At 49.1% G+C, this 22,280-nt stretch overlaps 1 protein-coding gene across 2 annotated transcripts in view; it reads right to left on the bottom strand.

Annotated features, from left to right (window-relative positions):
- The window catches only part of CD2AP (CD2 associated protein), a 52,270-nt gene extending 32,349 nt beyond the window's left edge, over nucleotides 1-19,921 (bottom strand). Inside the window, exons 1-2 of one of the 2 annotated variants that reach the window (XM_015859914.1) lie at nucleotides 19,874-19,921; nucleotides 6,464-6,625 (exon numbers count right to left, since the gene is read on the bottom strand). In XM_015859914.1, coding sequence (XP_015715400.1) covers nucleotides 6,464-6,625; nucleotides 19,874-19,876 — 165 coding nt within the window. In that variant the 5' untranslated portion in view covers nucleotides 19,877-19,921. Of the gene's footprint in view, nucleotides 1-6,463; nucleotides 6,626-16,364; nucleotides 16,479-19,873 lie in introns of those variants that run through there. The other variant, XM_015859915.2, reaches the window with a different exon arrangement.
- Between the last annotated feature and the right edge of the window lie 2,359 nt (nucleotides 19,922-22,280).

Genomic DNA, 22,280 nt, shown 5'->3' with positions numbered 1-22,280 from the left:
GGACTGTGGTTCCCCATGGAAGTAGGTTTTCTCATCTTGAATGCAAGTGTCCACAGAACACCAGATGTGAGGTGTTTAACCACAGCAAGGAAAGGACAATGAACAACCTGCCCCATTCTTCTGTCACGCCTGCCATGAACTGAAAGGACAGATCTAGACACCTTATGAACACAAATAGCTGAGCTGCTGCCTGAACCCCATCCCTGGAGCACTCCCCATCACCCAGCAGATGAGCTCTGCTGGCAGCTGGCGCAAACAGCGCTGCAGCAACCCAGGGGTTCAAAGTTATTCTTGGAAACAGAAACCAATCACTTTAAAAATGAAAGCAGTTACAGTCCCTCAAAGCTTTGAACAACACTCAGACTTGATAACCTTTGTTTTCCAAGACAAGTTACCTTGTGGGCAATTTCATGTGTCCCAGGGTTGGTTTATCCCCCAGCTTATGGCTGAAGCAGGGACTGCTCAGCAGGAAGGCAGCATTGCTGCTCTTCCTGCTGAATTCCATCTCTTCCAAAGCTGAATATAAATATAAATATAAATACTTTATATTTTGACTTCCATACACTCCAGCTAAATGTATTTCAGTTCAGGACTGTGAGGCTGGAAGGAAAGCTGACATTAATCTCCAGCAACGTTCACAGGAGTAACAGAAACAAACTGGCCCAGAGCAGCACATGCTCCATTAACCACCACAGGCACTTTGATGTTTAATTAGCAGCATCCTTCGTCCCTGCTCACCATTGCCCCGGCTTCCTGTACCTGCTGGCATTACGGCTGTTCTCTGCTGTGAGACTCCAAAGGATTCCAGCTAAGGTAATTATCAAGCACTGGTGAGGCCTCACCTCNTTCCTGTACCTGCTGGCATTACGGCTGTTCTCTGCTGTGAGACTCCAAAGGATTCCAGCTAAGGTAATTATCAAGCACTGGTGAGGCCTCACCTCGAGTGCTGTGTTCAGTTTGGGGCACCTCAGTACAGAAAGGACATGGAGGTGCTGGAGCGGGTCCAGAGCAGGGCAACAAGGCTGGGGAAGGGCTTGGAGAATAATGGCCTATGAGGAGAGACTGAAGGAACTGGGGCTGTTTGGGCTGGGAAAAGGAGGCTCTCCTCCTACACCTGAAAGGTGATGGCAGCAGAGTGGGGCTGGTTCACAACCCAGGCCATTCTGTGATTCAGTGATGAAGGCCTTGGTGCTGCAGGCTGGCAGAACAGCAGAGGTCAGCTCACACGTACTTGCACACTGTACGTTTGCAAATCTAATTGCTTCATTCAACCTCATTAAACAAAAAGCAAAGACCAGCTGTACCATCAGCAGCATTGGGTGTGCACATCTTGTTCTCTGACACGTGAGAAAGTGCTGCAATGCCAGCGCTGGGACGCACACCCAGAGATTGCCAGGATGCAGCATTACATATTACCTGTGTAATTGACCTCTTCACTATCATTACACACGGTAATTGCACAGCCCATAGTTAGGGCAGTACCTTAGATTTCTGTACATAGAAAAAGGTCTAAACTTAGTCTAAGCCTCCTATGCATTTTGCTAGTTATTCCTGGCCCAGACACCACATACACTCTGCAGCTCGCTTAATTGTAGCTGCAAACTGCACCTGATGCAACATACTTTCCCTACAAACTTCCAGCACTTGGAAAGGAAGTTACAAAATTACACACAACGCAGTGGAACGAAGGAAGGGCAGAAGTGCACATTGCTTCATGTGGCTGAAGGAGTAACCACACACATACTGCAGTTCTCCTTTCCAGCCCACAACACCTGAGTGTGGCTGCACACATCCAAGGGCACACAGCTCCACGGAACTGCATGGGCAGATTCATCTTTATGGAAAGCAGAAGTATCAAAGGATGTACTGGGTTGAAAAGGCCCACAGTGCTCATCCAGCTCCAACCCCCTGCTGTGTGCAGGGTCACCAACCAGCAGCCCAGGCTGCCCAGAGCCACATCCAGCCTGGCCTTGAATGGCTGCAGGGATGGGGCATCCACAGCCTCCTTGGGCAACCTGTGCCAGTGCGTCACCACCCTCTGGGGGAAAAACTTCCTCCTCAGATCCAACCTAAACCTCCCCTGTCTCAGTTTCAAACCGTTCCCCCTTGTCCTATCACTGCCCACCCTCACAGTCATAGACATGATAGACATACATAGACCTAGTTGTAGGAAGAAATAAAGACCCATATAAACATGAGTAATCTGTGATGAGCTCCGAATCCTAACAAGAACTACTACACACATCTGCATTTGAATGTCATTGGCTTTATCTGCCAAGGCATTTTATCTTTTATTTCCTTTTTAGAAACAAAGGTTCCACCTCATTATATGCAAGGCACAGCCGAGCCATTTACCTTCACACCTGTCCCACTGTTCATTCACACAGGGCAGAGCTGTGAATTCTCTCACCCCACAGTCGCACTAATCCCTGTTACCATCCTACTCAATAGATGGGATTGGGAACAGCCTGGGTGCTCCTCCAGCACCAGCCCAGCCCCACTGAGCACTAACCCCAAGTCCTACCAAATAAAAGCTGCTTCCCCACCAGACCAGCTTTCCTCCCCCCTCAGCAGGAAGCCAAAGAAGCCTCCATACCCCCAAAGCCCCTCATCCTCTGGCAAACCTAATCTGTGCCAATGTCCTCAAAACAGCACAAAAGGAAGGAGACAGCTACGTAAAGCAGAGCATCCCTGCACTGCTAGGGCTGATTTAGTAGCATACATTTAATTTCCCCCAAGCATTACTTGAATGCAAAGAATTCAGAGCGAACAGGTGTCAAAACACACGGCCTGGTGTGACGCACAGCAGCGCCCATCTGGAAGCTCTGGAAGCAGGTACGCATTTCATTGCTGACTTTAATAAAGAGGACTCCCATATCTGCTTCCTAACCGCATGGCCCATTACACAGACATTAAGTACAGAATTTTGTAGCTATTGATCCATTTTTTCAACTGTTACAATACAAGTTGTAAGAAAACTAGGAATCCTTCACGCAAGCACTGCAGCCGACTACAATTCCTGCCCATCTCTGTACACTGGAAAGAAGTTCACCCAAACCAAAACCGAATCATTCTGTTACTCAAACAGCTCAGAGACAGCGCATACACAAAGTACATTAAACCTAACAAATCATACCGCAACCATCGCTTTTTTAACTCATGCTGCCATCCGCATTCATTTCCCTGAGCACAAAATCAACGTACGCTATTTGGTTTCAAGAACGTACAGAAATTAAAGCAAGCTTACCACTTCCAGGGACATATTTGCTCGAACACACCCTGTGTTCTGCTTTTTTTATTTCAGAGGAGGAAGAGAAGAAAATGTCGTAGCGAGCAAAGTTCAGGGGCTCACTAACCTGAGCAGGACGGCACACACCTTGCGGGCAAACAGCACTGAGCACAGCACAGCACAGCACTGAGCACAGCACAGCACTGAGCACAGCACTGAGCACAGCAGTGAGCACAGCACAGCACTGAGCACAGCACAGCACTGAGCACAGCACAGCCCTGCTGTGCACAGGTGGGCACACCCATCACATGTTTTCAGAAGGACCCCAGCCTGCTCCCCACTGTGCCCCATGAGCTCAGCAGCCTGTCTGCCTTCACCAATGGAAGCTATGAGTTCATCTATCCGCTGCCCCTCCCTCACTTGAAGCACTGCCCCAAGCTGAGCTTATGACCCAGCTGGTTTCACTGTCACGAGCAGCAGATCCACAGTCTGCCTGGCTATAAAGATTAAAAGCTGCTCACTTTATTTCAATTATTGTTACAATCCTAAAAACCATTTCACTGTGTGTGCACAAAAGGTTTCTAAAACAAGTAGATGAACAAACACCAAATCATCAATGCAAGAGTTGGAGGGTGACGGTTCCATTTAGCAGCATTACAGGCCACTCCAGCTCGTATTGAACACGAATGGGTGTGGGTACGTTTCACAGTGATGAACTTTAGAAAGGAAAAGCTGCTGTCAAAGAAAACAATAGAAGTCTGCGAGGTTTCCACTGCTCGTTCCTTTCAGGAATTTATGAGGTTGTTTACTTCAATGCTGCCCATGTAGAAAGCAGGAAGAGAAATGGCAATAATAACCATGTCAGGAACAAAACACTCAGTTCAAGTATTACAGCTTAACTAAATGCACACAGGAACACAAACCAAGCCGGAATCTTAAATGAGAACTTGGAGCTGAGGTTGCAAACCTTCATACCTGCAAAGGAGCTCTGCAACTAAAATAAGAAAGGCAGAAATAAGGAGTGTATGAACCAGGAGTCAGAACCAATACTGAGAAAGTACCTTTTGTTATGAGGCAGGGAGGAAAAACCTCCCACCTTCCAGTCAAGCACACTGTGGCACTACTAACCAAGAACATGGAAGTTTTATGGAGCATCTGATTCTCCTTAACTGAGGGTTAGGATGCACTCTCTTTGAATGCAGAATAACATGGTGCAAGTCAGCTCTAAGAACCACACAGAGCCTCAGGCTTTGGCTTACCCTGCCAAGGTTTGGGCCCACAGAACAGCCAGCACACAGAATCAGCCACCAGCCTTCTTCAGCATGCAGAAAGTCTGATAATAATAAGAGCTATCTGCACACATTACAAGGCATCGAGCATTATCAGCAGTGCATCAGCATCCACAGGAAGCTTACACAGACTCCCTTTTGTTTAGAAGTATTATGGGTTAACACAGCTTAGCTCACCTACTCGTCTGTGCAACAAATTAACCCTAACACCCACCAGAAAGCACCATGTCAGCTTCGTCTGGTGCACCCTGAACAGCGCAGGACTAATTGCTCCCACTGTACAGCTACCATCAAACTACCACATGGAAACACTCAGAAAGTCTGAGAGAAAATGAAGACACCAACACAAAGCTATTATTTCCTGCAAGGCTGTTAGCAACTCAACTAGTAGCAGGTCACACAGGAAGGCATCCATCACAGGACCTGACTGCTGAGAAGGAAAGTCCACCGCCCCTGGGCAGCAGTCCCAGCTCCGCACAGCAAGGAAGTTCTGCCTTGTGTTTGTATGTAACTTCCTGTGTTCCAGTTTTCCCCCCTTCATAAACATCTCATTGAAAACAAGACAGCGTGTCCAGCTTTGTCCAATTTAAACTATCATGTATTTATTATAATTCAGGACGTTTCACATAGGAAAAAGCCAGGCAACTCTAGTGAGTAGCACATGCACCTTCAGCTTCAAACGCTAACCTACCCAAAAAGCAGATTACAATTTACCATCCAGATTATTCATGGAGAGGTTACACACTGGCCTCCATTCAATTCTTGTGATGTATTTATATACATACATGCACACACACACACTGCTTTGCATACATATATAAAACCAACCAATCAATTCAGCCTTCTGATGAACCCAAGCCAAGTCCCCATGCAATGCATGAGATGACACTGACGCCAGTAATACAGAGATCCTTTCAGAAAAGCATGAAATCCAAGCTAGCCACATTGGTCCCCCTCCTTCTTGTCACAGCCCACCCCACCGACCTGCTCCATTCTCCACTCCCAACTGGTTTGCTCTGAGGAGCTGCAGGGTGCTCAGAGCAGTAACACAGCCTGCTCCATAGGAAGCCCAGCTGACACACAGGCCACCACCTCGTTTAGAGTTACAACAGCTGATGGGTGAGGTAACCAACGAGACAATTCATTTCTCAAAGGACCTTTCTTGTTCGTAAGGCCAAAGTACAGCTCTGCTCCACTTGCTTTTTTACCACCTTCCTGCAGCTCACCAGCCCTTCATGTGTTGACAACACAATGATTTACATCAAAGTCCGTGGAAGCTCTCCTTGAATTTGGAGACAAGCAAAACAACATGCAATTAATTCAGTTCTTCACATAAAAGCAAGCCAGCTCCAACCCTCTAAAGTTATCAGCAAACTGACCTTGGTGAGCCCAGACCTGGCATGAACTGCCGTGCTGCCTGACGCCTTCCTACATGGCACCTATGGGCCAGGCAAGGATGTCCTCAGCACAATGAGCATCGAAAAAGAAGTTAGTATTTATACACAGCCCTAGACCTCAAAGAGATCTGGCAATGAGCTAAAACAAGTTAAAAGTGTTAGACAAGCGAAAAGCATTCCTGCTAAGGGGCACAAGAGGAACAACTGGTTAACTCCAACCATTCTTAAAGGTGGGCAATTCATTCTTTCAGCAGCGCATAAAAATGAGTAAAGAACAACTGCAAGCAAAGCCTTCACTTAAAGCCAGGACACAAACACAGTAAATGCAAAAGGCAGCCTGTTTTCACAGCTCCACTCATTTCACTGTTGCTTTTCAAGCTAGAGCCATTCCATGCCCTGGACCTTCACACAGACACAGAGAAGGCTGTGTCAGGAAGGAGCTCCTCAAACAAACAGCTGCCATCTGAGCTGAAGCATCACATAACTGCAGCTCAGCTGACTGAGCCACGACCATCCTCTCCCAGTAGAAGTCACTGGGGAAAACTCACCTTCACAAAGTTATCAGGGAACATGCCCCGCCGGCCGTTCAGCTCCCCTTCCAGCCATCCTTCTTCTTCCAGTTTTTTCACATTCCGGATGATTTCCCCAACTCGGATGGTCAGCTCATCATCATGCACTGCGTCGTAGTCATACTCCACAATATACTCCACTGCAAGAAAAGAAAAGAAACAAACAGCTCAGGCAGGTGTTAACATCCTCACAGCAACACTTGTTTGTGAACTGCTGCGAGCCCAACCACTTCAGAAAGGTAAACGAGGAAAAAGTCACTTATTAAGGTAAAGCAAAACCAGGAACAGCACATTTTGTGTGTGGCGGGTGGGTGGGTTTTTGTACTGTAAAAGTTTGAAGGAGAACAGTGCCCAAAACCCAGGGCACAGACTCAGACTTAGCAGCTATGAACCACTGCCAACAGGCGAAGGCCTTTGCTATGGGATGTGTAACTGGGGCCTAACAGAGAGATCAGACTGGGCAGGTATGGTACACACAGCACTTGGTCAGCACTCACACTCACTACCACGCCTACAAAAACATCCCAGTACTTCAGCAAGTTTCAACCAAGAAATTTAATAAAACCACAAGGATATGGTGAAGCAGTCACTCACTGGCACCCATATTTAAAGGGCATCTCCCTTTAGATTCATCTGGTTTGGGATAGAGCAATAAGTGAGCAAGCTTTAATGCTGACATAACTAAGTTTCCACAGAAGAGCCTTGCAATGCACTGGCATACTTGAGCACTCATTGCACAAGACCCATTGGAGCTGCTTACTGACAGCTCCTGGCTTGTTTGGAAAGAAGGGCTCACGTGTTCATCAAGAAATCCTGCTCGTGCCAGGACTTCCCACAGACCTGCAGCCATCATCTCCACTCAGCCCAACCCAGTCACATCACTGACGCTCTTGGTGAGGTGCTGGAACAGCTGCCCAGAGATGCTGTGGATGCCCCATCCATCCCTGGAGGTTTTCGAGGCCAGTTTGGATGGGGCCCTGGGCAGCCTGGGCTGGTATTCAACTTTTCTCCCACTGAGTGGTTGAGATAAACACTGCTGAATAGATCAGAAATTCTGCCATTCACACATCATAAAGACAAGAGCCATCCATCACCTGGAAATAACAACGTCATCTTCCAACCAACCCAACCCACCATCTTGGAAACCTGGACACACAATGACTTCACACAAGGCCACGCCACGTCCTTTGCCCAGGCACACAAACAGGCACTACATTCCAATGCACACAACACAGGACCAGCTTTGCAAAGGTAACTGCAGGACGCAGAACACAAGGTGCCAAACACCTGGTCCTCTTCCCACAGGACAGCATGAAGCAGTAATCATAGCCTCACTGTGTCAACACAAACTAATTACTTTAATGCCTCTTTATTTCCTAGGGGGAATATTTCTGTATTTGCCCTTGGAACACACAATACATTCATTGTGGTCACCCAGCTGTAAAGCACAGACGCCGTCACGCCAACAGTTGGAGGAGGTTCTCAAGAACCACCCAGACGTGCTCCAGGAGGCTCCATGTTCTGGAGACACTCCTATCTATATCCAACATCGCTTCTCATTTCCTCAAGATCAGAAGCGCTACTAAAAATGTCCACTACACATTAGACTGCAGCAATATAGGCTTGCCATGACCTGAATAAATAAAGACAAAAAAGCAAAACAAAGTCCTAAGTAGTAAAAGGTCAGCAACACAACCAAGCAGGAATACCCATCCTGCCTCCCTTCTGCTTTTTAACACAGCCATTAGAGAATACATGGATAAAGTCATCATCCAGGGATCAGCCACGTCTAGAACTGACAGATCAAGCACTTCCCTTGGTACTTCGTTCTAGTAGTTGAGAACCTGACCCAGAAACATTCAGATGAGTGTTTAAACTGAGACAGGGGAGGTTTAGGTCAGATCTTAGGAGGAAGTTTTTCCCCCAGAGGGTGGTGACACACTGGCACAGGTTGCCCAAGGAGGCTGTGGATGCCCCATCCCTGCAGGCATTCAAGGCCAGGCTGGATGTGGCTCTGGGCAGCCTGGGCTGCTGGTTGGTGACCCTGCACACAGCAGGGGGTTGGAGCTGATGAGCACTGTGGGCCTTTGTGACACAGGCCATTCTATGACTCTATGATCTTGGCTGCAGGCAAGGGGCTGGATGCTCTGTTAGAGGAGCTCAGCTTAGTCTGGGCCACCCAAGAGCACCTGGGTAACAAGCAGTAAAAATAAAAGACATAAGGAAGAAATCTTGCCTGCCCACACTGACAGCTGACTTCAATGCAAAACTAGTTCACCGAGCGAACAGAAATCTGGGGACGCTGTTTCTCACCCAGTTCTAACAAGACTTTGGACAAAAGCTCCCATAAAATCCTCATACATAAACTGACAGGAGCACAGGCTAGAGAAGTATATAGTGAAACGGGCTGAAAGCTTCCCCCAGCTGCCAGAATCAGAAGGTCATCCCCACTGATACAAAGTCCAAGTGGAGGCCGCTCACCAGCGGAACGCCCCAGGAATCAGTGCCAGGGCTGTACAACCTCATGGTGAATGCTCAAAGCCAAACCAGGCACAGCCTGCAGCAGCTGGCCCTGCTCACAGAGCCACAAGGTTGGAAAGGACCTGGGAGATCATCCAGTCTGACCACCCTCCTGTCAGCATTACCACACACTAAGCTACTAAACCATGCCTTGTAGCTCCTCATGCAGCTCAGTGAGGCTGGGGCACTGGCTGAACTGACGGTGTTAAGAAAAAAAAGCCAAGCAAACACCACACCAACAACTGGAAATCTTAGGGGGAAACATGGGGTTATTTTGGCTTTGTGGGCACGGTCTGTTCAGCTCTTGGTTCCCAGTAAGATGATAACTTCCTAATGACATGGATCTAATACATCAAAACCAGTCAGTAGTGCCATTGCATCCCCACGGCAGAGGTGTAAAGCACCCAACTTAATGACACAGCCCCTCTGCTCATAGCAGTGGGCACTGTTCGCCAGCCTATCACCCAAGCAAGGCATTCCGTTTCTGCTGGCACAGGTGAACTCTGTGCTCCTCCAAAGCTTCCCCAGGCAGCGCTGCAGCGTCAGCACCGGGAAGAATCCTTATCAGCACAGCCACCCAACGCCCATCTCCACTGGCTTTAAAGAGAGCCCTCAGCTACTTGGGCTCTTCCTTAAGCCACCTATTAGAGAAGCCCTTGGGGTTGCTCTGGGAGCTCTACAAAAACAAACAACAGAAAAGACCAGAAAATACACCAGAATTCCAGCCTGCCTTTGTTTTGAGTGGCAATAGCTGGGGGTCACGTGCCCATCCAGCACAGAGCACATCCTCACATTAACGCTACTTCATTTAGGATATTACAGTGCTGTCGGGGACCTTCCTGTATGAGCCAGAAAAAAAGACAGAAATCAGACAAAATAAACCTCTTGCAACAGACACTGAATGGCTTTCAAAACAAAACCAAAGTCACCCGTGGGACCACTGACAACCCCATATATCAACTGCCAAGATACCCAGGAAGCCTCGAGCGGAGCTGGAGGGCCAAGTCCAGCATCAGGCTGCAGGAGGAGCCTGAGCCGCGTGCTGTGCTCTGTAAGGGTCCCTTCAGGTTGGTTTCAGGTCGGCCCAGCCGGAAAATCACTTACTGGAAGCTGAGCCCTGGAAAGTTGTCTGGCCTCCAGAAGCACCTTGCCAGCAAAACTGCAGTTAGGTCACAACACACAGTTGCGAGATGCCTGAAATAAACTTTATTAATGCTCTTACCCTCACTTACACAGCTATCACAAAGCCCAACATTTAGCCTCTTCTAAAACTATGGTAACACCTTGGTCAGTATGTACAAATGCACAGAGTTACAGTAATGCAGTTTCACAGCAGACAAAACTTACATTAGAGACAAAAGATAACAGCAGGGAATCCCATCCCTTTAGCCTTCAAGAGCAAGAAACGCACTGCTGGACCCAAGCAGATTCACTGTGGGCCTTTGTAACCCAGGCAAAGGATTCTATGACTCTATGATTATGGGCCCCTTCCAACTCAGGATATTCCACAATTACCTTACCCAACAGAATCAAAAATTGCCTATTTGTTTCCCCCCCACATCCTCCAAGTACTCTGAGCAATAATCACCATGCCACCCTCATCCCCCACTGAATGATGAGACTTGATGGTTGGGCTGGATCATCTGATCGTGGTTGGGCTGGATCATCTGATGGGGGTTGGGCTGGATCATCTGATGGTGGTTGGGCTGGATCATCTGATGGGGGTTGGGCTGGATCATCTGATGGTGGTTGGGCTGGATCATCTGATGTGTTGGCGGATCATTCTGATGCGCTTGGCTGGTCATCTGATGGTGTTGGCGATGATCTGATGGGGTTGGGCTGGATCATCTGATGGGGGTGGGCTGGATCTGATGGTGTGGCTGGATGAGCTTGATGGTGGTTGGGCTGGATCATCTGATGCGTGGTTGGCTGGATCATCTGATGGTGCGTGGCTGGAGCATTTCTGATGCGTGTTGGCTGGATGATCTGATGGTTGGGCCGATGGATGATCCTGGTGTTGGCTGGATGATCTGGGGTGGTTGGGCTGATCATCTGATGGTGCGTTGGGCTGGATCATCTGATTGGTGTTGGCGCTGGCATCACCGTGATGGTGGTTGGCGGATTTCTTCTTTCCCTCACCTCATTTCGATGGTGGTTGCGGGATCCATCTGATGTGTGTGGGCGGGATCATCTGATGGTGGGTGTTTTTTTTTGTTGTTGATGTGACATGAAAATCTGTGGATGTTGGGCTGTGTGCTGGATCATCTGATGCGTGTTGGCTGGATCATCTGATGGTTGGTTGGTTGGATGATCTGATGGTGGTTGGCTGATCATCTGATGCCGTGCGTTCGCTGGATCATCTGATGGTGGTTGGCGCTGCCATCTGATGGGTGGTTGGGCTGGATGATCTTCTAGGTCTTTTCCAACCTTGATAATTCTGTGATTCTGTGATAGAACCCAGCAAGAGGAGATACACAGCAGAAGCATTATAGGAACACCTGCGCTAACTGCAAGGATTTTAGACTATCATGTAGAAACAGAAGAGGTCGAAGTGTTTTACTGGGGAAATTCCCTTGAGCAGAAAGTGATGCTTTGTGCTGCCTCTTACACTGTCTCAGTAGAGCTCAGTACATGAAACCAGAGTAGAAATAGAGAGGTGACAGCAGCAGGAAAGGCTGCAAATGTCTTTAAAAGTAAAGCTGAGCTGCCACTAATCCAATAAGCAAAGAAACCACGGACCACAAAAGGCTTGAAAACAAAAACCAAAACCAAACCAACCCCAGCACCACTTCCTCAGGCCGTGACTCAGGTACAGTCCCACACACAGCTCATGCCCCCCTTCCTGTTTCTTCCTTTACATTAGTTTTGTTTCACCTATTTTGGTAAAGCATTCAAAGTGAGTCACAGAACACCAGCCTACAGCAGCTGCTAAAACCAGGCCATGTCAAGAAGCTCTGAACAAGGAAATGAGCACATCTCACTTAGACCTGCCAGCCCCTGAACTGAACATCAGCACTGAACATCAGCAGATGTACCACAGGGTCAACATTGTATTTCCAGGTTTGTTAGCACTTTTCTCACCCAAAGCTGCACTAAAGCATCAGCTCACAAAAGACACCTGAAGATTCTGTTGCTTATCTGAGCTAGAAATCCTTTTACTGAGTTACAGGAAAATAAAACCTGCATCCGAATGATAAAAAATAGATGTACCTGTATTCAAACTATACCAGAGTTCCCTTCCTTTAACATCAGGACAAGATGCTGATGCTGCCAGAGCTGCATTCCTTACACAGCCGGCTCTGAGGACTCCTCCAGCCCCAAAGGGCAGCACATCACAGCTCCAGGTTCAGCATTCCCACATTGCAGTGATGAGCTCAACCAAAGCCCTCTGCTCTGACCACAAACTCCTCCCACGGCATGAAAACACCACCCGGATGCTGTGATGGACGGCCTTCAACTTGGCACATCTCTCATTCTGAATGGCAATCAGTATTTCAGCAACCACGGCAAGAATTGGGCTTTGAAAGACATCCATGGAAACTTAACAGCTTCATTGGGATGGTGCACAAAGTGTTCCCTTCAGCTTCCAAAACAGGAATGATGCAATGGTCTGAACGGCCCCAGATGGGGATCTTTCAAGAACCACAAAATATGCTTATCATTAACATAGCGGCAAGTGCTCCTGTCTGACTTCATTGTGTCGGGATGGCCTGCTCTGATTACTGCCTTAATGAAGTTCATTCATTTAATAGCACGGACACTTTAGTCAATAGGACAATCGAACAGCTGATTGAAAAGCACTGACAGAAACCCTTCTGCAGCGGGTATTTACAGCAGCCAGTCAAAACCACTAAAGCTCATGGGCACCCTAAAGCTTCAATTAGATACTTCAAAAAGAGATTACATTGCTTCTGCAGCTCAATTATGTCCTGAAATGTAAGAAATCAAGTCCTTTAAAAATCCATTTGTGACGTGAATTTAGAGGGGTTTTAACCACGTCTTATCAAGATGATGATTTAAGCCAGCAGGGTTTGCAACACTTTGAATCACAGTGGGGAGGAAATAAGTTTGAAAGAACCTCAGTAGGTCACATACTGCAAACCATTCAAAGCAACTGTGACCTCAAAGTCAAAGCAAGTCACACAAGGCTTTGTCCAGCTCCATCTTGGGAGGCTGCAAGGGATGGAGGCAACACAACCCCATTGCAAGACAAGCATGGCCTTCTCTCCTCCAAGCTGAACCAGCTTCCCATGTAGTACATGCACTGTCCTCCTTGCTGTGCTTGAGGCTCTGCAGCTTGTTGACATACAGGGGGAAACAAAACTGGACACAGTATTTCAGCTACAGCCTTGTGAGCAGCAGGTAACAGAATCACAGAATCATCCAGGTTGGGAAAAACCTTAAAGATTATGAAGTAACCCTGCATTTAAGCTGCTGATTGCCTAACAGGCAGATATGCAGCCTGGACACAGCTCCAGCATGTGCCACATCGTGCATAGCTAATTGATAGTAACACAGAACTTCGGTATTTGAGGAATTCAGGAAGGGAGCAGAGACATTACAGAAGGTTATGAAAAACCATCTGGGGCACAGGACAGCAGTCACTGCAGGCAGGAGAGCAACAGAACCAAAGCTCAAAGAAAGCTAAGCATCACCTCTGCCATTCTCAATGCACTTGAGAACAGCACCATTAAATGACACATGGCCCTACAGCATAGATAAGATGCACCCTCACATCCTCCTCAAGCTCCAAAGGATTTCATCCAAGATGACTTCTGATTCTGCCACAAATACTGGTATGCTTTCCATAAGAGCTGTGATTTTTAATAGCCACTGTCTTCCACTCTAACCCTCTGCTAAAGGACTTATTAAATTTCAGAACCACATGTAATTTGAGTCATGCACACAAAGCCTTGCATTCGCTTTCTGTGAGCAAAACAGCATAGCTTACAATCATTTATGATTAATAAAAAGACTTACTCCAATGTTTGCAAGTGCTTTTCCAAAAGATTCCCTATCAATTACAATTACAGATGGCCTGGGCTGGAAGGACCTCAAGGATCATGAAGCTCCAATCTCCCCACTGCATGCAGGGCCACCAACCTCCACATTGATACCAGCCCAGGCTGCCCAGGGCCCCATCCAACCTGGCCTTGAACAGCTCCAGGGATGGACGGGGCATCCACAGCCTCTCTGGGCCACTTAATTGTCTCAGCCCTTCCACCGCCCTGATTTCAGAGCAGCATCTCACTGTACCTGGGTTCAGAAGAGCAGTAACTGGGGACAGTGAAGCTCCCAGCAAGCAGCCTGTGGCACACACACTCTCGAGATGATTATCTGAAGCTCTGCAGACACTCCCAAGCAGCTTGTAAACACGGCCAAATATGTGAAGCCTCACGTCAGAATCTCTACACAAAATAACACTCTGATTAACCACTTACAAAACCAGATGGGCTTTGTTTTACAGGAGCAGACTGTTCAGTTGCATATAGAGAACACAGTTTCTTACGACTACAGGCAGCAGTTTGAGGATGAGGAGCAGCCCTGCCATGCTCTGTCCCTCTGCATTCCCCCAGAGGGTGGTGACGCACTGGCACAGGTTGCCCAAGGAGGCTGTGGATGCCCCATCCCTGCAGGCATTCAAGGCCAGGCTGGATGTGGCTCTGGGCAGCCTGGGCTGCTGGTTGGTGACCCTGCACACAGCAGGGGTTGGAGCTGGATGAGCACTGTGGGCCTTTGTGACACAGGCTGAAATGAAACAGGTGAGAGTGTCTTCATTCCCTGCCCTAAGATTCATTCCCATCCACTCCTGCACAGGATCCAATGATCACACAGTCAGGGTAAGGCCATTCTGCTTGCTGACACGATAGTAAACCTCGCAGAGCAGTTTACCACATCAAGCAGCTTATCAGCTCACACCACAGCCAAATGAACCGCAGCAGCCAGTGCTGGCCAGGGGGAGCAACCACAGGGCTACAGCCCTTTGCAGCAGCAGCCTCCAGTTATCTCTAATGAAACACAGCACGAAGCTGCACTCACAGGGTGACTTCCAGTGCAAATCAGAGCGCATGAAGTGCAGCCCAAAACAAAGCCTTTCGTAATTGGAAGCATCACTTCAGAGTTAAGCGCTGTGATTCTCCCTTAGTAAAGGCAAACTTGATGGTGCTACGGTGACTTCATGTTTGGAGCAGCAAACATAGGAGCTTTTCTCATCCAGTCCCAAAATCACATTTCATGGGAACGACTCAACCCGTTGTGCCAAGTCACCTTACTGCTCTGCTTTTGATTTTTCTAACTTAATAAGTCAATTAAAAAGCAGCAACAACGCAGCTTGGAAAGCAAACCCTACGTGCAATTAATGCCAGGGCATTTCCAATGAGCCCCACAGAAGTAAAGCTGGAAGGAACGTTCCCATCAGTCCTGTCCCACGGCAGCAGCCAGCCCAGCCCTGAGCAGCCCCACATGCTCCTCCACAGCCCTGAGCTCCCCATCCATCCCTGCAGGGCCAGCCAGGCTGACAGCAGGAAGGCAGGGAAGTGTCAGATGATTCAGCTCGAACAAACAAGCCAAGAGGTCGGTAACTACCGGCCAGAGCAAAGGCTGAGAACAAGCTTCATACGCAGCCCAAAGCATCTGACTAAAGCTGAGCAAAAGGTAAAAATGGATGATTAAGAGTCGCCTTGAAAAGGTCAGGAGAATCTCCAGGAACTCTGAAAAACTGTTTTCTTAGTGTAAAAGGTAAATAATGAACAACTGCAGTGCACAGAAACCCACTGACAGCCACTGAGGAACCAACAGAAGGAACAGAGAGACTGATTGGTGCTGCTGCATTTCCAAACCACCCACATTCTTCTCTACTGTCAAAGAGCATCAGGTCACGGTGACTGAGGGGCTGCTCAGGAAGCTCAACAAGCCTGAGCTGTTCAAATGAAACATGTGATAATAGTCTACCAGCAAAGGCGGTTAAAAAAGGGGAGTTGCTTTAACAGTGATGGCAAATGGGAGCTGGGAGTTGCAAGCACCGTGCACATGAGCTCATAGACACAGCCTTGCCTCACCTACAGCAGCACGGCTTGGGCCACGGCTTCTCCTGTAGCAGCTCAGCACAAACAGGTGGCTCAGGTTACAGGGAAATGCCATGCTGCATGTTTGGGAATATCCTGTACCCGAGTGATTCCAGCAGGAACCAACTGAAAGCTTCTAAATGGCCCATTTCTCAAATATCAGCTGTCAGGGCTGTTTCAATAATTCATAATATCAGATTCAAAGTTATTCCGCAGAAAGCAGCCCTAGTACAGGACTTGGGTGTCGGACCTGGGTCGTGTTACAGGTAGCACACATCCCTATAAGAAAAGCTCACTTAATATCCCGTGCGGCCTCACGTTGCTTTCTCTTCAGTGTGCAGCATTCCAAAGGGGAACGATGGAGCACCTCGAGCAGACACGGCCCATCACTTCTCCTTCACTCAGATCCTGGCAGTAGCGGCCCTAAATACTTCAGGAAGTGCAGATCATAGAACCATAGAACGGCCTGTGTCACAAAGGCCCACAGTGCTCATCCATCCCAACCCCCTGCTGTGTGCAGGGTCACCAACCAGCAGCCCAGGCTGCCCAGAGCCACATCCAGCCTGGCCTTGAATGCCTGCAGGGATGGGGCATCCACAGCCTCCTTGGGCAACCTGTGAACAGTGCATCACCACCCTGTGGGTGAAGCACCATTCAAAAACACTGCACAGATGCTTTGCTTTTTCATTTCAGCTTCTTGAGAGAGCACCAGCTCTGCACATTGCTGGAGCAATGAGCAGCATCCAGTCCAAAAATAGCTGCAGCTATTAGTCAGAAAAAGTAAATATTTGTGCTGGCATCACAACATTATTCATCTCATTTATGCCAAGAACCACAGAACAATTGAGGCTGCAGAGGTCACCTGGGTGAACATCCTGCTCAGAGCAAGCAAGCTACAAAATCCAATCTTTGCTGCTCTGTCACATCACGTAGCCAGCAATGAGAGCAGAAACACACAGTGAGCAGCTCAGTGTAACAGCCACGAGCTGCTGGGTGTCATTGCAGGAGCCAGCTGAGGGCAGCGTGTGAGCAGGCAGATGATCACAGCAGCACAGGGAAAGTTGCATGTAACTGCTGCTCAGAAGGAGACAGGCTGCACAGGAACAAACTACACCCTCGTGGGGCAGGAGGGACATTTGAGATGGCTACAAGTATGGGAGCTTGGAATAGAAGAGGAAAAGCAAAGGTTATGGAAAGGACAGAGTCAGGAGAGGGAAAGTTCAATTATGTTTAACCACATTACAAAATAAAGACTGTCCAAGCAATGCTTTAAGTGAGGGGAAATGGCCTCAAGTTGCACCAGGGGATATCAGGAGAGATATCAGGAAGGGTATTAAGCACTGGGATGGGCTGCCCAGGGAGGTGGTTGAGTCCCCATCCCTGATGTGTTGAACAGCCCTTTGGATGTGGTGGTCAGGGCCGTGACTGAGCAGAGGGCTGTTAGTTAGGGTAGGATGGTTGGGTTGGGGTCGGATGATCTTGAAGGTCTTTTCCAACCGGAGCCATTCTATGATTCTATATCCATGCTGTAAACACCAACTGGACACCTGTATGAGTCGTCCCCTCTCAGCCATTAAGTTTCCACCTGTAATAGCTACACTCCAGAGCCACCAGCAACAACTTCCATTCGCTCACCTTGCCCTCTTCCATCCAGGTAACCCACACCACATTAACACCTGTGCTGCTCTTCTTTCCTAACACACCAATTCCATGTTATTGGGTTAGAGGCAATGACAGTATGCACATGGAACAGCTCACACAGGGGACAGGTGGTGTATGGAGACTGAAAGACAAAGAGTGGTAGCGGGCAGAAATGAACCCACAAGGTAACAGCTACCAGGAGTCTGCACAGCTCCACAGTGAGCCCTCAGCATTGATTCCAACACAGCCAAACTGCAAACAGCTTTAAGAACGCCCAGAAGTTACTAATTGCACAGCACTGGGTAAAACCAGAGAGTGCCCAGCTAACGTATTTCCTTACCCTCCTCCTACACAGCGCTTGGTGCAGCAGCTCTCCAGTTCTCCATCTGTTTGTGGAGCCATGCACTGAATCCCCACAGTTCATGTTGTGTGGAAGACAGAGCACTGGAAGGACAGCCTGAGCCTTTGGCTGAGTGTCAGCAATGGCATCACACAGCGCTGCTGACAATACCTTTGTCACCACAGAACAGCCTGTGTTGCAAAGGCCCACAGTGCTCATCCAGCTCCAACCCCCTGCTGTGTGCAGGGTCACCAACCAGCAGCCCAGGCTGCCCAGAGCCACATCCAGGCCTGGCTTGAATTGCCTGCAGGGATGGGGCATCCACAGCCCTCCTTTGGGCAACCCCTGTGCCAGCGTCCATCAATCACATTCTTCACATGAAATCCAATAAACTATTACAAGAACAAACAGAACTATTCCAAGGCCCTCTGTGTTGCCTTTATCCACTTTTAGCTCCCCAGAGTCGTTGCCTGTCCTCTTGTTACTTCCCTGTTAATCTTGGGAAACCTGAAATCATCGGTTGCCCCAGGCAGTTTCCTCCAAGCCTCTCTTACACAACAACGCTTTCTTTCACCAGGCTGATATAAAGACAAACAGATAAGTTTATCAAGAGCCAGCTCCACCATGACGTCAATCATATCAAACAATTAAATAAATGGCTTCTCAAGTATAAGCAAAAGCCATCATTAAATACCAGCAAATACAAACTAACACTTGAATCTTACTCTTCCTTCTTATTTTAGATGGTGGTTTAATTGATATTCCTCCTTGCTTTTCAGTCTGTAGGAGTGGTAAGGGGTGGTAAGGATGAGATTCTAGAATAAATCTATTTTCCCCAAGGCCAGGTTTGGATGGGCCCTGGGCAGCTCTGGGCTTGGGTATCCCAATGTTGTGGTGGCCTCTGTGTGTGGGAGGGGGTTGGAGCTTTGTGATCCTTGAAGTCCCTTCCAACCCAACCATTGCTGTGATATTTAAAAGGCTCTCGAATTTAGCACTGAGCCCATTTGCAGACCAGCAGCACCTGGCAGAAACTCTCCTACTGATATTGCAGTAGGCGCAGGAAATTGTTGTGTGTTATAATTAAACCCGCACAGCAACAATAAACACAGGCTAAGCCGGCCCTCTCCATTCAGCCCACCTATGGCAGCACCACGCCTTTCACCGCTGGAATCGGGACGCAGGGATACGAAACCAGGCTAAGAGAAAGAAAACGAGATGGAACGGTGGCTCATTACAGTAATGACATCTGATAAACCGGATGAGCCCTTCCACTGCATCGCCTCATACAGAATGCCAAACAGCACCACGTAACGCTTCTAATAATCCCCACTTAACCCCCATGGAATAACTCCCGGTGTGCTTTTCGCACTGCAGGGCTATGGAGGTCAGAGCACCCCAAAGCAGGCACCCACAGTCAGCACAGACACAGCAGGCACCCAGCCCTGCTTACAGCCCCACTCACCTTGCTAGGCAGCGTGTGCGAGCACTGATCGTCTCTGCAGTGCTCTGCTCTGCTCTGTGCAGCAGCCTGGTTAGCTGACAGCCAGGGGCGCCCCAGGGCCGTAAGAGCAGCACAGCCACAGCACGGCCACAGCGCCAGCACAAGCACACACCATGCTCGCTTCACCTTTCAGCCTTCGGTTTTAAGCACGCTCTGACACAAGGCTTCCCTCCGATTCAAAGACAAATACACAACGAAAGCCTCTCGACCTCCGTCCGTCCCTCCCCCCCAGCGGGCACAGATGGTACCGCACCACATACAAAGGAAACCCGGGTTGGGGGACGCGGTCCCGCAGCGTTTGCCCCGTTGCCCGCCGCTCTCACCATGCTGCCGTCCCGCCGGGGGGCTCAAGCGGCACGGCGGCTCCATTCGGCCGGCCGCTCCGGAGCGTCCCAGGCCGCTCCCGAGCCGGCCGTGCGGCCCGGGTTGGGATGATGCTTGAGATGGGCTGCAGATGGGGCGGGATGGGATGGGCTGATGCTGGGCTGGGGGTGAGCGGAGGCGGCCGCCCCGTCCAAAGTCCCGTCAGCTCGCTCCGAGGGGCGGCCAGCGCCAAATCCCTCGCGATGAGCCCGCGCGGCCGCCGCCCCCAAACGCCGCGCGGCGTTGCCATGGCGGGATGACGTCACAGGGCGCTGGCCCGCCCTGGTGGTGATCCCGCAATATGCGCGGTCTGGGCTTGGGGCTGCGCTTTGTTGCCCTCAGCCGCTGACTGTGTTCGCCGGTGGCATTGATGGGAGCAAGCCCGCTTCATTCCAGCTCCCAACCCCTGCTGTGTGCAGGTGTCATCTCCTATATATCGCGCGAGCATGCCCTCCAGGTCTGCCTTGTCTATGTAGCCAACATCCAGCCTGGCCTTGAATGCCTGCAGGGATGGGGCATCCACAGCCTCCTTGGGCAACCTGTGCCAGTGCGTCACCACCCTGTGGGTGTAAAACCCCCTCCCCACATCCAACCTGAACCTCCCCTGTCTCAGTTTCAAACCATTCCCCCCCAGCCCTTTGCCCCCATTTGAGGCTTCTGAGTTCTGGGACAAACTTCCCATGCTTGGTGAACACATCGCTGAGCTTTGCACATTGCTTTGGGCTCACAGCATTGGGCGGGTTGGGTTTTTGTGGCCAAGATGTGTTTCTTGAAGGGAAAATAAAAGAAGCATTCGGAGCTATTTCGAGCCGCCACCACTGAGGGGTTTGTGGGAAACACAGGAAGGGTGAAAACGGCCACTTAGAACTGAAGAGATTTAAAGGAAAGCAGCGACCTCGAGGCCAGAAGGGCACGTAAACACGGTGTGGTTGTGGTGCAGAGCATAGAGCAGCACCACATAAATCTCCTGCTGCAGGAACCAAACCCTGCTGCTCTGGATGAGCCATTTCTGCCCAGCATGGGACTAAATTAGCCTGAAAAGAATGTCAAGTATTTCCAGGAGGAGCATCCTCCTGACAGACACTGAAATGAGTCAGCCCATGGCTCCTGGAGGCTGCTGTGAGGGCTGAGGCAGGGAAGAAGCTCGTACCAGATCCCATCTCATACCTTACCTCCTGTACATGGTACATGTAACTGCAAGTGTGCAATAAGTGTGAGAGATTCCCTGAAGCACATGCAGTGTTCTGACATGGTCCCATGGCACTTCCTGCAAAGGAAAGTCTTTAGTTAAAGTGGATTTATAACAGCTGATATTAAGAGATTTGGGACTGAAGGAAACCTTTAGAGTTTGCAGTGACCTCCAACAAAAAACGACCAAATAACTTTATTAAGGCTGAACTGTCTCTTCTGTTTCAGGTGTATTTTTTGTCCCCACTTCCTCTGAGGAACAACACACATTTTGGATGTGGTGCTCAGGGCCGGGATTGAGCTGCTGGTCAGGGTAGGATGGTTGGACTCAATCATCTTTAAGGTCTTTTCCAACCTGAGCCATTCAATGATTCTATGTTTGTTTAGTCATCATTACCTCCTAAAAAGGTACGTTCTATTAAACAAACCCACCTGCTTTGGCGCTGTGTTGATCTGAGCAGCACTCTATGGCTTCCACATGGAGAAACCTCAGCATGGAGGTTTCCAAACTTCACCCCAGAGCACAAGGAGTTAAAGGAAGTTCATCTTGTGAACCAAAGTCACGTGTCAGCTGTTATCGGGTTGTGGTCTCACACCCACTTGAGCAGCAATCACTGAATAACTGAGTGTTCCCCTTTAAGCAAATAGTTTGCTCCCGCAGTTACAGGTGGGTCGGTTTTTCCTGCTTTTGACACTGGATTGCTTTTATCGTGGCAGCTGCTTCTTGCACAGCCCCATCTGTACGTGTCACATGGACGCACACAGCCTGCAGTGTTCAGGAGCTGGACGGTCTTGGCTGCAGGAGTTCTGTTGTTTTCAGAGGCCGTTCCCATGAGGTAACATAGCATTGCTAAGAAAATAGAAAATACAGTAAAATAACAAACAGGCTTCTATTTCAGAAGTGAAAATATTACGTAGAAAACTCCCTCTGCTGGTTTGAAGAAGCTGCAGATACATATTATACATTGAAGTTTTTCACCCAGGAGGTGGCGATACACTGGAACAGCTGCCCAGAGAGGCTGTGGATGCCCCGTCCATCCCTGGAGCTGTTCAAGGCCAGGTTGGATGGGGCCCTGGGCAGCCTGGGCTGGTATCAATGTGGAGGTTGGTGGCCCTGCCTGTGGTGGGGGGTTGGAGCTTCATGATCCTTGAGGTCCCTTCCAGCCCAAACCATGCTGT

Source organism: Coturnix japonica, chromosome 3 (genome assembly GCF_001577835.2).
Source record: "Coturnix japonica isolate 7356 chromosome 3, Coturnix japonica 2.1, whole genome shotgun sequence".
In the NCBI taxonomy this organism is placed as follows: Eukaryota; Metazoa; Chordata; class Aves; order Galliformes; family Phasianidae; genus Coturnix; species Coturnix japonica.
The sequence above is the reverse complement of the archived record's forward strand: the minus strand, read 5'-3'. Positions and strand labels throughout refer to the sequence as shown.